Genomic DNA, 17,490 nt, shown 5'->3' with positions numbered 1-17,490 from the left:
AATAGATGAATGTCAGTGCCATAACACAACAGTATAAGGCATATTTACACCGTCTTAACACACAGAATACCATATACATACACAAAAAAGTCACAGATCCAGAACAAAGGAAATTCAGTCTCCTAGACAGCTTACGTTTATAGGCTTCGCCTGAAACATATTTTTTCTTTATTTTTTTGTAATTATTTTTCTTCTCAAGCAACAAACAGATCTTCCCTATGTCTTGTGTTATTTGTAACATTGTGCTCATGCAAAAATAATACTTGTTTTATTGCATTAACATTTAAACAGTTTGAGATTTGGGTCCCCAAACCATCATTTAACATTTTACTTGATGTTGCTTCATCCATATTGTCATTTTAATTGGAGTGATATGATGATTTGTTTTTGGTGAGTTACAAAATGACAAACATATCCAGTTGACCACAGTTCAAAAATCAAGATTCTAAGTTTCTTGATCATGCACATTTTACTTTCATTCTTGCAAAAATGGTTTGATCAGATATACCATTTTGATTCAACATTTATTGGTTTTCTTCTTTTTAGTCATTTTTCTAAAAACAACAACAAAAAAGGATGAAAGAAAATACTGTCCCACATCCACTGTTCACAAAAAGGAAGAGCAGCAAGAAATCACACTGACCATTGTTAGGACACAGTCAGGTGGTGACACAGTAGTAAACATTGAATGTCATCGAAATACTGCAGGAATGTGCTAATTACTATAACCCATACTTTTGTAACAGTTCAGACTGCCACTGGCGTTTGCGCTCTGGAAAATAATCTGGAATGTGGATTTTTTTAAAATCCTGAATACACTTTTTCATTTCTTCTTCCACACTTAGCTTCTCACAGACTTTCTTTTTTGAAAGATTTGTTTCCCGGGACTTGCTGATGAGCGTCTGAAAGAGTTCACTGTTTCTGCGTTTGTCTGGTGGGGGCATCCATTGCACAGGTGCTTTTTTGGAAGGGCGATCCAATGTTAAGGTGTTAGGTTGGTGAGCTGTTGCCTGCTGGGCATTGGGTGGGTTGTCCTGGGGAGTGCTCGCTTCTGAGTGGCTGTCACAACTGGAAGTGGAGAGCTCATTACAGGAAGTCCCACTTTCACTTCCTTTATCTGTGACCTTGTCATGTTTCCTATCTTCATGTTCTTGTTTAGGTGACACTATTTTCTGAGGTGGTCCTAAAAAGGAAAAAAGGAGTAGAATGATTTAATAAGAGGTTAGAATGTCAAATTAAATAAACTCTATATTTTCTATTTTTAAACCAAGAGCACTTATTGTAAGAAAAGTGCCGTTTGTTCACTAGTTTATATTTGCTGGATTAAATACAACACCTCGTGCCATTAGTGTACACTAACACATGTAGCATGTTGATTAATTATTTAGAATCATAAAGTCCAGGAGGCTGGCTTAATGAGCATTTTTGCCACAACAGATCACTGATAAATTTACGCTAAAAAGAAGATTTTTGTTATTTTAGTTACTAGTTCCTGAAATCTGAAAAAGATATCATATGTAAATATTTTGCTAGTCCCGTAACTGTCTAATTAGACAGTTCATTTCTGTTCTAGCAATTGGTACTAAGTGTCCTTTGTGCATATAGTTTGCCATTATAAAAGTGGAAAGTACCATTACTCTATTTTACACAGCAGCAGTATTCTCCAGGCCCGGAGGTACAATAGCATCATGTATGCTTCCAAGTGGGAGGCTGGTTTAAATCTTATCCTCAGTCTCTTAATCTTGTTTCCTGTCTATTTCCTTGGAGAGAATTATGAAAGTGCTCTAAGACATATATGTACCTACCATTATAGTGAAAAAATATAGTTAGAATACAGTATTCTTTTAAAATAAAAGGCTTACCATCTGAGGTAAATTACCTAGGAGGACAATTTTCAGAAAGTGATAGCTTGCCAAGATAATTATTTCAAATACACAAACAGTTGATTTCCAAGAGGGAGCATATTTTATTTTCCCTGACTCTACTGTGGGATTAGGACCTCCATTTAACATTTATTGAATACTATCACATACCCAGAAGTATAATAAAACCTTAATTAACTGGAGGCCAAACATTCAGAAATATGTTACCCAAATTTTATTTATTTATTTATTTTTGTAGTTGACTGTTATGAACAGTTATATAAATCAGAATGCGGGGAGAGGCATCAGTATTTTAAAGCAATTGCCCCTGGGATTGTACCTTGCAGCCAGAGTTGAGAACAACTGGTCTAATTCATAGGGTCTCAACCTTAGTCACATATGGGAATTACCTAGAAAGCTTTAGATTAATGATGCTTGGTCTTAACTCCAGACATCTTGTCTTATTGAAATCTACCTGGTCATGGGGCCATTTAATAGATTCAGATGATTTCAATGTGTAGCCAAGATTATGAATCTTTTCTCAGACTAATATATAAGAAATACATTAATAATCAATCTGAGTAGTTTATATTATTCAGAAGGACGGGGAAACGAGCCAAAGAAAATACTTTTCATAAAGCACCTACTAAGGGCAACACACTGCTGGGTGTTATCACAAATTTACCTATTTAAAATCAGAAGAAACAGGGGCTGGCCCCGTGGCCGGGTGGTTAAGTTTGCGCGCTCCGCTGCAGGCGGCCCAGTGTTTCGTTGGTTCGAATCCTGGGCGCGGACATGGCACTGCTCATCAGACCACACTGAGGCAGCGTCCCACATGCCACAACTAGAAGAACCCACAACGAAGAATACGCAACTATGTACTGGGGGGCTTTGGGGAGGAAAAGGAAAAAATAAAATCTTAAAAAAAAAAATCAGATGAAACAAAAGTTGATGCCAAATATTTAGTTGAGTGAGATTAAAGATTTAAAAAGGCTTTATAACTTTTTGGAATAATGAAAGTATTCTATATCTTGACTGTACTGTTAGTTATGTATATAGGACTATATACATTTGTGAAAACTAATGGAATTGCATAACTAAAAAGGATAAATTTTTCCGTATGTAAACTATACCTGAATTAACCTAACCAAAAACAAACAAAAAATCCCCAAATCCTTAAAGAATATTTACCTATTTCAGGGAAAATCTTAACCAATATTTCATACTTCCTTTGTCTGCAATACAGCAAAACTAGAAAAATGCTGATAGTTATGAATGCTTAGCAAGAAAATGCACTAATACATTTTAGAAGCATTTGCAACCATGGATTAAAGAAAACAAAAACAAACAGTTTTTTTAAGCCTCTGCCATTTTCATTCATTCTAAGAGAGATTGGGCATGAATCTGAGGGATAGGGGTGGAGAACATGCACCTCTAACTCCTTGCTGACTTACCTGGATCCATTCTCCACTCTCTGTCCTAGTGGCTGACAGGCACAAACTATGTCCTTAGGCTCCCTTGCCTTCTGGCTTCCAGCTGGATTCAGTCAATGACAAAGACTGGCATGACCACACCCTTGCTCCCCCAACCCCCAAAGATTTTTGTAATCTAGTTGCATCCCTGGACCAAGAGGCACAGCCCTGTCTGGCAGCTCTCTCCACCAACCTCTCACTTCCCTCACCCTCTTCCCCTCTCTCCAGATTCCATTAAACTGAGGCTCACATCTTCAGGCCTACAGATGTTAACCATGTCCACTGTAACCGGCATGAGAGCACTTGCCACACTGTTGTAAACGGTCAATATTCAACTTTTCTCAAATTACCCAATTAGATGTACCTTCTTTTTCTTCTGGGACCCTAACTGATAGACCCACCCTGGTCACCAACCATCCTCTCCATTGACTAGAGGGGTGTTAGTTGTAGGATCAGTTTGTTAGTGGCACCAGCTTTTAGTGGCAATAATATTGACCTGGAATCAAGTTCTAGCTCCCCGGCAAATAGTCTTGTGACCTTAAGCAAAATACTTAGATCCTCTAAGTCTCAATTTCCTTATCTGTAAAATGGGGTAGTAGTACTTTCCTCATAGGGTTATTTTGAGATTAAATGAAATATCATACAAAAGGATTTGGTACAATGATTCTCAACAATGAGAGTATATTGTAAGTAAATGTATATCTGCACATTTTTTTAATGTACAGATGTTCAGGCCCATCTCTGGAGATTTTTAAGCTTGCTGAAATGTTTGTATGTATGTCTATGTAGAGGTCAGTGTGATGGAGGAGGTGCAGCATCTGTTTATCTAATTATCTTTACAGCTGAATGTGATCCCAAGCTAGCATGATGCCCACCAGCCTAATACAACACAGGATATAAATAAATGTTTTTTACCCTTTCTGTCAATCTTTTGCATTACTTTAAGAGAAATCCCTACAGGGGAATCTATAATTTACATTCCCAATAATGACTAAAGGATTAAACTGCAAATACCTGGGAAAACCAATTTTATTTAAGGATAAATGAATGATGAGAAATCACTTCCTGTTAATAGGCAGGGGAATAGAGCACTAGATAGAGATACTTAGGCAGAAAAATAATAACATCAGCATGGAAGACAGTACGGAAGGAGGATATTAGGTGCCACCAAAGCAAATGCTTGATACTGTTTGTATTCCCTGGGGAAAAAAGTGCTTAATGACATAGGCTATGGAGGACACACAGTTATAAAAAGTCCACGGATTAGCTAAATAAATAATATAGAGTTATTATGCCCAATGGCACTGCAATTTATTCATGAAAATAAGCCTCCTCTCCCTCTCTCAATACACACACACACACAAATGCAGAAACTCCACAATACAATAGAATGCAACAAATATGCGATGGAAATGAATTGCTCTCATAGAGTAAGATGGAAGATCAAGGAAGATTTCTTTGAAGAAGGTATTAATCAGTTTAGTCAATGGAAATGTATTGAGCACCACTATGTGCCAAGCACTGTGCTAAGATCTAGAGAAGATGCAAAGATGAGTAGGATGAGCTCTCTGTTCCGGTGAAGATCACAGGCTTACTCTACTTAACTATAAGTGGGTGAGGACAAAATGGTGCAGAGAAAGAGACTGCATGTGTGTGGTCAAAGATCTCCATAATTTTCTTGGAAGACAAGCTAAGATGCATGTCACACCAAATGGGCCCTATGTGAATTCCTCATACTAGTTTTTTTTCCCCCCAATTCTTTCTCCATTTTCTTTGCCACTCTTTTTATCACCTATATCTCTCCCTTCCCACCCTCCACCCACCTGGAACGTCAAATAAGATGCATCAGAGCATGGTCAGAAATATGGTCTATTTTATGGCATTTTATAACACTGAGTGTGTAAAACGCAAGGGGCCCTTTAGAATATCTCCCATTGTAGACTTTAAACTCTATAAAAAATAAAAGAGTGGGAACCTGAATTTACCATGATTGTTAGAGCTTCTTTTTTTTTAAAAGACCTTAAAATAGGTACAGATATTAACAAGAATTAACAAATATATACTTTTACTTTTCACTACATACTCCTCTTTAATAAACTATCTTTGGGCAAGGCAGACTCCCAATTAGGAGACTAAATAAGTTCAGATGTTTATAGAATGACTTAAGAGAAAATGCTCAACTTTATCTTGTCTACACTTTAAAAAGATTTTTTTTTTCTGTATGCTTTTTGGTGAGGAACACTGGCCCTGAGCTAACATCCGTTGCCAATCTTCCTCTTTTCTTTTTCTTTTTCTCCCCAAAGCTCCAGTACATAGTTGTATATACTAGCTGTAGGTCATTCTAGTTCTTCTATGTGGGACGTTGCCACAGCATGGCTTTATGAGAAGTGCGTAGGTCCACGCCCAGGATCTGAACAGGTGAACCCTGGGCTGCTGAAGTGGAGTGCTCTAACTTGACCACTGGGCCATGGGGCCAGCCCCTTGCCTACACTTTTGAATGTACAGAATAATATGACAGTTCTCGCTATAGCTCATTAGGGGTAAGTAATAGTCTCTTTTTGATTTATGTCAGAATTTTTGACAATGCATAACATATTATGTATTATTGCTCTTTGATTAAGCATACTTTAAATCATTATTGATAACTTAGTGGATTTGAATTTGGACAAAATACAACAATAAAATGATTTATATGTTTTTATAATATGAAATTTAAGAAAAATAAATGAATTCAGAGCAAATAATGATTTACTCTAGTTGCCTAGTTTTTTTGTGGATGTCTGCTAATTGTAGGCTTCCAGGGATAATCTAAAACTTTAATTTTACATCATTGCATTCAATGATTCAAAGCCACTTGAAATGCTGTAAGCACAACATGAATGATATTTTAAACAACACTAAGTCCTGCATATACTGGAACAACATGACAGTCGGAAACTTCTCTGTGTCTCTTCAACTGGTAATAGAATCAAATATATGCCTAAATGATCTTCCCCAAAGCATTTTGCCCTGTGAGTGATATCACCAATCATACTTAGTAGAAGAAAAGAAAATGAAATGGGATTTGGTGGTCTTACAGCTGGGCTTTCTGCCATCACATAAAGAAATTCATCACTAATTATTAAACAGGAAGCAACAAAGGAGTGAATAAGCAAATCTCATACCTATTTAAGATTTAACTTTAAAAATATGTTAATTATTTAAAAGTGTCCAATACATATGTACACCTAGAAACTTTCAAGTATTTGAACAATTAAATCTTCCACTTTTCATTTGGGTATTTGCTATTAAATAGACTAGAATTTTCATCCAGGAGTTGATCATCTTTAAGGGGGAACTATAGCCATACCTAGGAGACCTTCAAGCCAGCTACCTAAGTCATGCCTCCCCACAATTATTTTTTTAAAGAAAAGTCAGCACACACACACACACACACACACCCCACACACACATTATATTAATTTATTATGTACACATTTTTCTTCAATGTGGGAATATCTTTGGAAGTTCTGGGTTTGAGCTTGGCTTAGTCATTTTAAGCAAGTACTTTGTGCTGGTAATGCGACCTCTCTAATATTTGGTCCTTGTTGGTTAAAATTTGGGGGTTGGCCCGTATGTTCATCTATGTTATAATGTTCTGTAATTCTGTACGATATAATGATTAGGAAGAGATTTTCCAGGCTATAAAATCCTAATCTGACATTACATACAAAACACTAAAGAGTCACCACAGAAATTATCTCTTAGAATGGGGAAAGAAATTCAATTTCTACCAAAGTACTTCACAGAATTACAAGGTTCAAAGATAACATTTTCTAAGTTTATTGATAGGAAGTGTAGTCTTAGAAGACATTATCAATTTACATTTATTTCATTTAATCTACCATTGAAACGCCAGCAATGAGAATGATGCTTAAGGCAACACAGTGCAGACTGGCTGGGCTTGCATCCTCATTCAACAACTTACAAGATGTGTTTGCTTGGGCAAGTTACTTATGTTCTTTGGGCCTGTTTTCTCATGTTTAAATTTGAGAATTGTAGCAAAGATCAAATAAGCCAACATATGTAAAGTACTTAGCATGTGCCTGGCACATATAAATACTCAAAATGTTAAATTATTATTATTCAGAATAAATATCAAGTGCTATTTAGCAATAGTATGGCATATTTGTTCATTTGAATATTAAGAGCACTGATTAAGGAATCCAAATACTTTCATTCTAATTTTGGCTCTGCATATGGTACCTACAAACATGTGAATTGCAAGCAAGTCTCTTGGCTTCTTTAGGCCTCAGTATTTTACCTATTAAAAATGAAATAATAGCAATATCTAGTTACATGGCTATAATAAGAAAGGAGGTAATGTACGTCAAAGCAATTTTGTTGTAAAGTTCTCTATAATAGATTTGAGAGGCCATTAAGTATTAAATTTTCATGTCCAAAAAGGAAGTTACTTGAGAAAATAAAACACAAAAGCTCTGCTTTAAGTTATTAAAGTGTGTGAATTAAAAGCAATAGTAAAAGCTTTAAATTAAGTAAAATAAAACAAATTGAAGGTATTACAATGGGCCAAAAGTTGTAAAATTGGGTAAAATGGGGCTTTCAATGAATTCCATTAGGTTTTATTACACTGATATAAAAAGGAAGAAATGATAGCTTTTCCAAGTCATTTGGGTAGGTAGTGTAGTACAGAAACTGAATGTTAATATTTTTGTCTTTAAAAAAAGGCATATGACTTCTGAGTAGTTCTGGGTGTGGGCACGTCCAATAGGAGTACTTACATATTTTCTCTTTGAATACATAAGCATTCCCAAATGAAGTCTATGTACAATTGCACACTTGAAAAAAATTTTTATTTTAATCTCTTTACCTGGTTAGTGATGATAAAAAAAGACTGAATATGTAAAATGTGTCTGCAATAGGCACAATTCCCAGAAGCGAAATTATCCTTTAATAATAATAAATTCAATGGTGTGTGAATGGTTATGTGGTACTTGAACAGAATGAACCAATCCATCTTCACTATTAGCACCACATGCCTCTAAGTATTAAGCGATTGAGTCAAAACGGAGACAAAAACTCCATTTTGATTTGACAAACATTTGTTGAGCACCTACTATGTAGGTGCTAGCACTATGTATGGTGTTAGTTACAAGGGGAAGGACACACACACACACACACACACACTCACACTCACACTCACATAGATACATGGAGTCCCTGATATCAAGTAGTGCAGGCTAAAGTTTGCACAGGACATGAAGGAGGGAGCTGGAATAAATTGTGACTGGAATGATCTAAGGAATGGAGGATCATTTTTAATTCATTAGTTAAATTCTCACACTAAATTGAAACTTAAAGGTCATATAGGAGATGCATTCATCTTAGGGTAAAGAGGCTATTTAAATGAATAAAAATTATTTTTTATATGAGAAAAATTAAACATTTCTTTATGTTTTCTATACTTGTTACTATCTCTACTCAACTACTCTTATGGATAAAGATGAACCAAAGAGAAAAGAAAAGTAAAGAAGTATAATTTGAAGAGAGAAGTGTAATTTGAAGAGAGAAACATGTTGTGGAACTCCTTTTCTCATCCAGACATGACTGGTCACTGAGCCACTCTTCTGATTCTCTTGTACCTGTTAAACTTTTTATTGTACTTATTTTTTTACAATGTCTGTCAGTCTTAAATAGTAAAAGTCTTAAAGGCAGAAACTGTACCTTTCTAGCCTATCATGAAGCATTGATCAGAGTAATTCCTTAACTGAATTAATAAAATGATTTCCACTCCTCTGAGTGTCTACAGTATCTACTACTGACTATAACACACATTTGGTACTTAGCATTCACTACCTTTTATATTATTAAATATTCACAGAGTAGTAAGAATGCTCCCACCATCCCCAAACAGATGTCCATCCCCAAGCCACACACCTGGTGCCTTATCTTCCTCAAAAAGGTTATAATTTCCATGAGCACCAAGACTGTGTCTTCTGTTTCCTTGTATCATTCAGACAATTCAAGAGGCTGATTATTTTTATCATTGAATCAAAAATACTAATAAAGTGAACATGGAAATGTAATGTAGCCTTGGGAAAAAATGTGAGAGAAAAAATATGTTTAACGAAACATATATTGGAGGAGGTTTTCAAAAGTAATCTTATGGCCTTCCTCCCATTCTACAAATCTGTCTTCCTATTAATTATCCAAGGTCACCTTTGGCCACCCAATGGATTCATCTTTTATTTCCAATTACTTACATCTTATTTATTCTACTCTTACAGCAGCTCTTGAATCTACCCCCTCATTTCTGTCCCCGTTTTCACTGCTTATAACAGGTTTCTCATTATTTCTTACTGTGTCTCTTAGCCAGTTCTCCGACTCCACTTTAGTACTGCTTCAAATTTTTCCCACGCCATCGCTAAATAAATATTTCTAAAGTCTAACTCCATCAAGTATCTCCCTTGTATGAAAACCTTCTACATAGTTCCTCTGCACACAGAAGGAACTTTGAATACCACATTTGGCACTGAGGACTGTCCTCCATGTGACCCAAATGATTATCCCAGCCCATCCTGTAATCCTACCCAAAGAGCAGCCAAAATACATTTCTTGTTTCTGGTAAACACCTTGCTTCCTCCATGTCTATTTTCTTCCCTCTAGATTGTATTTCTTCCTTGCTTCATACCCTTCAAAGCCTGATCCAAATGATACTTTTAGCACAAAACCTTCCATTCTCACATTTGGATGTGATTTTGTATGATTTCTTGTTCTCTTAGTGACCCACAGCAGTCTGTTGGAATCTCTCTCAAAGTACTGAGCCTATTTTGTCTTAACAGTTTATTTCTGCCCTAATTTTAACTTTCATCCCTGTGTTCTGCCCCACAAAACACACACACACAAACACACATACAAACTATGTAAGTCACTATGGAACTTTGTTTCTTTGTTATCCTTGTTTTTTCTGGAGCACCACCCCCATGACTAGGCTCATAACAATTTGGTAACTGTTTATTGAACTGAATTAAATGAAATTGGTATTATCTACAAAAGAATGTCTAAGCACACAGGGAATTGTTTTATTCCCAAAGAAGTTCTTTTTTGCTTTTTGTTTTTGTTTGTTTTAACTAAAAAAGATCAACCCAAGTATAACTAAACTTATAGGCTATAACAAAAAATGGAGGAGAAGAAGATGAGACTTTTGTAGTGAGCCATAAGAAGGACTTTACAGTCAATCTAGCTAGTGAAAATATTCCTTTGGGAAGGTCCCTATATTATACCTTTTAGGTTATTAAGGAGAAACAAAAAGTATATGGGAACCATAAATAATGAGGAAAAACAATTTTCTTTACTCTGCGGAAGAATTCTATATTGCTTACACGATTGTACCTGATGTTTGCAACCAAATATTTCTACTAGAAAGGTAGCAGGTGTTCACTTGTCCTTTCGGCAGTCCCATCATATACACGATGGTTACAGACACCTTGCAAGAGGCTACATTTAAAACTAATCTCCACAGTTCATTCATGGGAGCTAGGATTCTGTGGTATGGTCACCATTTTTGAGGTTAAAACAAAAACAAAAACAAAACCCTCCCAAAAAACAAAATTCTATAAAGATGCGAATACAGATCTGGAATTAAGATCTGCTCATTCCCAGGTTCCCACTTACCAAATCAAGCATTCCCTAAATTGATATTGTCAGAGTTCTTTCCCACATCTTTAGGTAGCCACTTTCTAATGACCTCCTTTTTCACAGGTACATACTGTATGAGAGGGATGATTTCTCTGGTTTTCAACTCTGTGAGCACAAGTCTACTCTTGCTTGTTCCACATCTATAAACTGTGGATCATAACACCTACACGCTGCTCGGCAAGGATTAATGAGAGGTTGCATCTACAACACGTCTGATGGCTCTGGGAGGAACAAAAGGAACTCTGTAAGTACAGGTTGGGGGTGCACTTACGATGTGCTGTGTATAACAAATTTATATGAACAAAAACCATGCTGGTTGTAAATTATTGTTGCCTGTTATAAAATACCAAATAGCTGTCTCAGACCTGAGAAAAAAACTCCGGATGACAACAGGGGAAGCAGAGGTTATGAGAAGGCCAAAAAAAAACGGGCTAATATGCTTGGATTCCGGGAGCAGCAGCGACGGCAGGTAGAAAGTCAGAGTTGAAGAGATTTTTATTTGTCAGCTCTCTTCAGACCTTGAGTGCCTGCCTACTGACAAACGTTTTCAAGGACTTCCAACAATGGTCAGCGAGAGGCAACTTCTTAGAGCTGCTGTACTATTTAACGTGAGTGCCACCTCTTTTCACATTCAGATTTATAGAAGTGTGCTCATTATGGAGGCAAATTGGTGCAGAATCACTACAATGAACGGAAAACGGAAGCATATATGTTCACAGTAGAGTTTAATTTCATGTTGCGCCACAATAAAAAAAACCCTCAGCCTTTGAAAATGGCAAAACTGTGCTTGAAGTGAAGTTCTGACGCTTACTAGCTGGGGTGCCAAAATGTGTCTTTAAGACTTATTTTCCTATTCTGCCTAAGAGGAATTAAAAATATGGTAACCCCCTCCTGGAGTTGCTTTACGTAAAGCTATATATGAAGAAGAGCCTTATAGTAGGCTGAAAAGTGGCCTCAGAAAAGATATCAGGTCCTAATCTCTGGAACCTGTAAATGTCACCTTATATGACAAATTCTCTGCAGATGTGATTAAGGATTTTGAGTACCGGCAGCCACAGAAGGTGGAAGAGACAAGCAACAGATTTTCCCCTGGAACCTCGGCAGGCAGTATGGCCCTTCTGACACCTTCATTTCAGCCCAGTGAAACTGAGTACAGACTTCAGGCCTCTGGAAGTGAAAGAGAATACGTTTCTGTTGTTTTAAGCCATCAAATTTGTTGCAGCAGCCATTGGAAACGAATGCAAGTTTATCTAGTCTAATATCTGGCCGTTGGTGGATGCTGGCATCTTATCTATGGCATCTTATATATGTGAACATAATATTATTCTTAATAACTAGATGATTTTGAATTTGAATTATAGAATCTTAGTTTCTCTATTAAAATACAATCTCTTGTAGTCTCTGCTAGATTGTAATTCTATTTCTCTTCCAAATAATAGCCCTTATGATTTTGGAAAACAGTTATCATACCTAGTTGACATTTTCCCAATTATATATCAACCATTATTTGCATAATGAGGTTTATAGTCTCCTCACGTCATATCTATTCCCACAATATACTCTTCTTTCTCTTTCTATACACACACACCCCTCCTCCCTCCACACATACACATTATATATATGTAATCATAGAACTATCTCTTATCTACAAACGATTCCACACACATGCCTAGCAGCTGATCATTCCTTGAAGTTCCAAGCCCCATGATTTTACTGTCACCTGGACATCTCTTAAACTTCAAATACCATATGCCAAAAGAACACCTCACTATTCTTTTCCTTGTAAACCAGTTCCTCCTCTTATGTTTCCTATTTTATAAAAGTAGCTCAATCTTTTCAATTACCCAGGTTTGAAATCTTAGAGTCATCTTCATTACTCCTATTCCTACCCCTCAATTGCTTCTCTCCTCATATAAACAGCTACCTGATCCTATTGAGTGTCCTCTGATAGCGTCGCAATCATTTCCGGCATCTTCAGTCTTCACCCTCACAGTTATTACCCTCAGTAACCTTCACTGAATCTATTGCAATGACCTTCTAACTTTTTACTGAATCTATTGCCGTGAACTTCTATAAATCTTTTCATCTCTAAACTCTACCTCCTGCTGTCCCCACTAAAATCCCAGCTAATCACTGAAACATAGCTCTTATTATAGCACCTGTTCTCATAGAATGCCAATGGCTTTCAGAAACATATCCCAATCTTTCAGACTCATAAACAGGCCTTTCCATGACATAGTCCCAGTTTAAACTCCAAAATTCACTTTCTATTACTTCCACCCTCTATTCAAGACAAATTGGAGACATTAATATTATCCTAAGTATCATCTGTATTCTTGCCTTCAATTCTTCACCTGTGCAAATGATAGGCTGATTTCTGTTTTGTGTCATACTTATATACATGGAGTAAGTTCTTTATTGGCTGTGTGTGTATGTGTGTCTGAGAATATACTTGATGCTCCTGCCTATCTTATGTAACAGACCCCAAGCCCCAGGCTAGAGGCATTTATAACCAAGACTGGGCCAATCATAAAAGCTTACCAACCCAGCCCCATAATCTAAGGCAAGGATGAGGGTTGAAAGGCAAGTCATCTGGGTAGTTCAATAGCAGGAAATGCCTGGGATACTTTAAACTGTTGATGAGGGGAAGAAAGAGAAGGGCTGTAGATGTCTGGCCAAAATGCTCTCAGAAATGACTGCAGGTGACTAAGCCTGCCAGCCCCAACTACAGCAGAAGAGAATGAGAGCTCAAAGGGAGTCCTAAGTGAGTTTGAGTGTCTGACTCAGTAACCCCTCTGGCTAGCTCCGCCTGTTAGGCAAGTATTTTTAGACCAAATAAAATATTAATTTCATCAGAAAAGTCCTTTTCCTAAACCTGTTTAGATATTTTATTAGATGCAAGTAACCTTGAAATATAACTGAATCCTCTTTTCCTAAAGCAAGTTGAATGATGTATTGGTTGTATTTGTCACTGGAGAACTCTTAACATTTAATGCTTAATGCATAAACTTAAATTTTTTAATATATATTTTAAGTTACTGATCATAAAAGCTGAGGAAATTTAGAGTGAGATAGACATAAAAAATATAGTCTGTATTTTTATGAGAAAATCATTATAATAGCAATATATACAATTTAAGGAATCCCAGAGATTGACTTTTATCCTACTAACAGGGCCATGTGCCCCCATCTTTGCCTTAGAACCTGTGACCAGAGGAAAGTACTATGATTGTTCTGGACTAAGCTCCTCATCCATTCCTGTGTCCTGGGGAAAAAGGTTTGTTTTGAGAAGTCAATAGGAGCCCAAGGTAAACACAAAGACACACACACACACACAAAGCCAATATATATACACTTTATAATGGAAGTGTGGTTAAATACAGAAATCAAGACGTTCTGTAATAAAATAAGTGTTTCACACTACCCCAGAGCAACACATGACTCTGTCATCTTTTCCTGTGTAGCCACTAGTTAAAGGAGATAATGAGCTTAAAGAAACAGACTTAGGAATGCAACCAGGACAGTTTACTTAGTTCATATTTTACCAAGTGAGTCTAAGGTTGTAATAATACTGAATGTTTATTGAACACTTACTATGGGCCAGGCACCATGCTAAGTAACATCTCATTTACATGTCACAATAACTTTAGAAAGTAAGTGCCCCTTACGCCTACTTTACACACGAGGAAACAGAGGCTTAGAGAGGTTATGTAAGGTGGTGGGTCCCATTTGGAAGTGGCAGAGACAAGATTCTGAGGCAGAACTGTCAGACTTCAGAGCTTATGCTGAGTTGAACTCTGAGATACACTGCCTCAGAAATCCTGAAGATGATGTGCAAACCAGCTTCCCTGAAATGCTGAACTAGAGCTATGATTACTCACAATTTCAAGCCCTCTTAAGATTAAACTGAAATGCAAATCTGTAAAAAATTGGGGATAAAAGTGCTTAACTGTACCTGAGTGTTAGAATTTCTTTAGATCATTTGCAAAATAGTATTATTTTATATCATATCTAGCTATTTCAACAAAAAATAAACTTAAAAGGCTAAATGTATGAAAATATGAACTGTGCTTTCTAACTCAGTTCCTTGTGACCATTATTGGGAAATGCACTTTAACCAGGCAATCTCTATTTATCAAACTTAAGATTTTCCCATTTAAAAACAAATGCTTATGTTGCAATATCCTCTGAAATGCATATTTCTGTAAATTTAGACCAATATAAAAGGCTCTTTTACATTAATTGGATAGGCACAAGTCAAGAAGCAAGTATGGTTTAAAGGAAAATTATATATTTAAGACATGAATCCTACCATAAAATTTATAGGGTGAAAATAACTAGGAGAATAGATAAGAAGATGTAGAGTTATAGCAGAGAAGGAACAGAAAGGATGAGGGAATTATCTTAGGACTCATGACCTGTCAGGTACTATAATTTCCAAAATATCAGAGTTACCTTTGTACAATAAGGCATCGTTCAGACTGAACCTTTCAATGATGTGTACCTCTTGATCAGGAAGGTTCTGACATAAGGCCAGAAATTTCTGCTAAGAGCTCTCATAGCCTAATTAAATAATGAGTAGATTCTGTCAGGGTTGAGATGCCTTGAACTTTTCATGTCACTTTACAGTGCACTCTAGTCCAAACCTAATATTTCAATAGTAGCAGTAACATCAATCTTCCTTTCTGACATTAAGGCCTTAAATATTAAAAGTGGTGAAGTAGTGCTAATGAAACAATTACAAGATAAAAAGATGTACTTGTAACATTTTCTACACGGATCAACCAAAACGGCTATGTAAAGGAAGAATTTGTACTGGGAATACTTTTCAAAAACCATGTTTAATTACTATAGATTAATGGCCATTCATTAAAAGCTTGAAGATAGACATTTTTTAATATATGAAGCATTAGTAAGAGAGTATGCTCCCAGAGTGATGCATATTGAATAACTCTCCATGAAGTGCTGAGAACACAGGATTCACAGAAACGAATATTCTGCTTTGACGTTACGTAGTTTGGTGAAAGTGATCTGGAGTGGTCACTATTTGTTCATTTTATAAAACTGGATTAGACAAGGTATGTACAATTTGAATTAAATATTCAAATATATGCATTCCTTTTAGGGCAAAAATTTTCATAACAAAGAATAAAATCACTAATTGGGAATTGTGATTTATAGTATAATTGATTTTAATACTATTGTGACTGTATATTGACATTAGAGAAGTACAAGAAAATATGTTTAACCAATGATTAAACATTCACAACTCCTTTCCTTGAATGGCTGGCTGCTCTGTTTACCTTTAAGGTATTGTGAACTATTTTTCAAGCAAAACTGTAAGGCCAAGGCCAAAGATTATGTAGAAGACTGAGAAGATTCTGATTTTGTAGATGGAAGAGCAAAGGAGAATGTTAATGTTTGTTAATGTTTGTTTTTTATTGGTTTCGTTCTATTAATTTATCCCTTTTTGTTTACAACAGTAAAAATATGCATATAACTAGAGTGAAACTTTGTAAGTAAAATCTTCAATATTATGTGTCCAAATTGGTCTAGACTTTAAAAACTTTATTAATAACAAAAAGATTGTTTTACAATTCAATTTTTGGTAATACAAGTTTTATTAGAAATATCACCTTTTAGCACCATGTATTCTAGAGAACTCAAAGTAATTACAAGGAAAAATGAATTAAATCCACATCACTTTTATTAGTACTATGTATTTATAGAAAATCAGCAGGGAATTTGGAGTCATGTTTGATGCCATAAAGACTACAGAACATATTCTTCCCTAGTGTAATATAGTCTAGAATGGACAGAAAAAGAAATGAAGGAGATTGAATCAAGATGGCAGGCCACTTTTTGTATTTCTCAAACTCTTACAAAACCTTTCAAAATGTTACGGTAGGGGTGTGTGTGGAAGTAGGAGGGAGCAAGAAAACAAATGAACTAAATCCTGGACAGTGCTAGAAAACAAGAAAACTATCCTGAACAGAACAGATATTGGGAAAATTCCACGTGACAGAAAGCAGATGGGATCAGTCTAAAGAAGAGTAGGGAAAATATCAGCTTGAGACATTCACAGGAAAAGGTAAAAATAAAGAATGATTCACTGAAACTCAAAGCCCAGGGTAAAATAATAAAAAGAGATGGAAGGAACCTGGGGTGAGTTGTCAGGATACTGGGCCTTGTTTATGTGGCTGGGTTGGTCCATTTCACTAAGTAGAAGACAGCAGAGGCACGGAACCCAGGATAAAAATACAACTGCCCTCTAAAGAGTATCAGCTAACTTTCTAAGGATAATTCCTTCAGTGAATGAAGGAGCAGGGATTTGAGGTAAGTCCAGATCTCTGCCATAGGTGAGGGGGTGAATGGGGTTGGATAGGGCTGTAAAGAAGAAAAGTGACCTACTCAGTCAAAAGACAAACAAACAAAAATCTCTCCTTGACTTGACTGCA

The 17,490-nt window shown here is 36.2% G+C and overlaps 1 protein-coding gene across 1 annotated transcript in view; it reads right to left on the bottom strand.

Moving 5' to 3' along the window:
• Nucleotides 1-349: 349 nt before the first annotated feature.
• Nucleotides 350-17,490, bottom strand: part of LOC124237574 (BTB/POZ domain-containing protein KCTD8) — a 250,760-nt gene continuing 233,619 nt past the window's right edge. Inside the window, exon 2 of the mRNA XM_046657370.1 lies at nucleotides 350-1,183. Within this exon, the coding sequence (XP_046513326.1) occupies nucleotides 723-1,183 (461 nt within the window). The 3' untranslated portion in view covers nucleotides 350-722. The remainder of the gene's footprint in view (nucleotides 1,184-17,490) is intronic.

Source organism: Equus quagga, chromosome 3 (genome assembly GCF_021613505.1).
Source record: "Equus quagga isolate Etosha38 chromosome 3, UCLA_HA_Equagga_1.0, whole genome shotgun sequence".
NCBI classification, from domain to species: Eukaryota; Metazoa; Chordata; class Mammalia; order Perissodactyla; family Equidae; genus Equus; species Equus quagga.
This window is presented reverse-complemented; position numbering and strand designations above follow the sequence as displayed.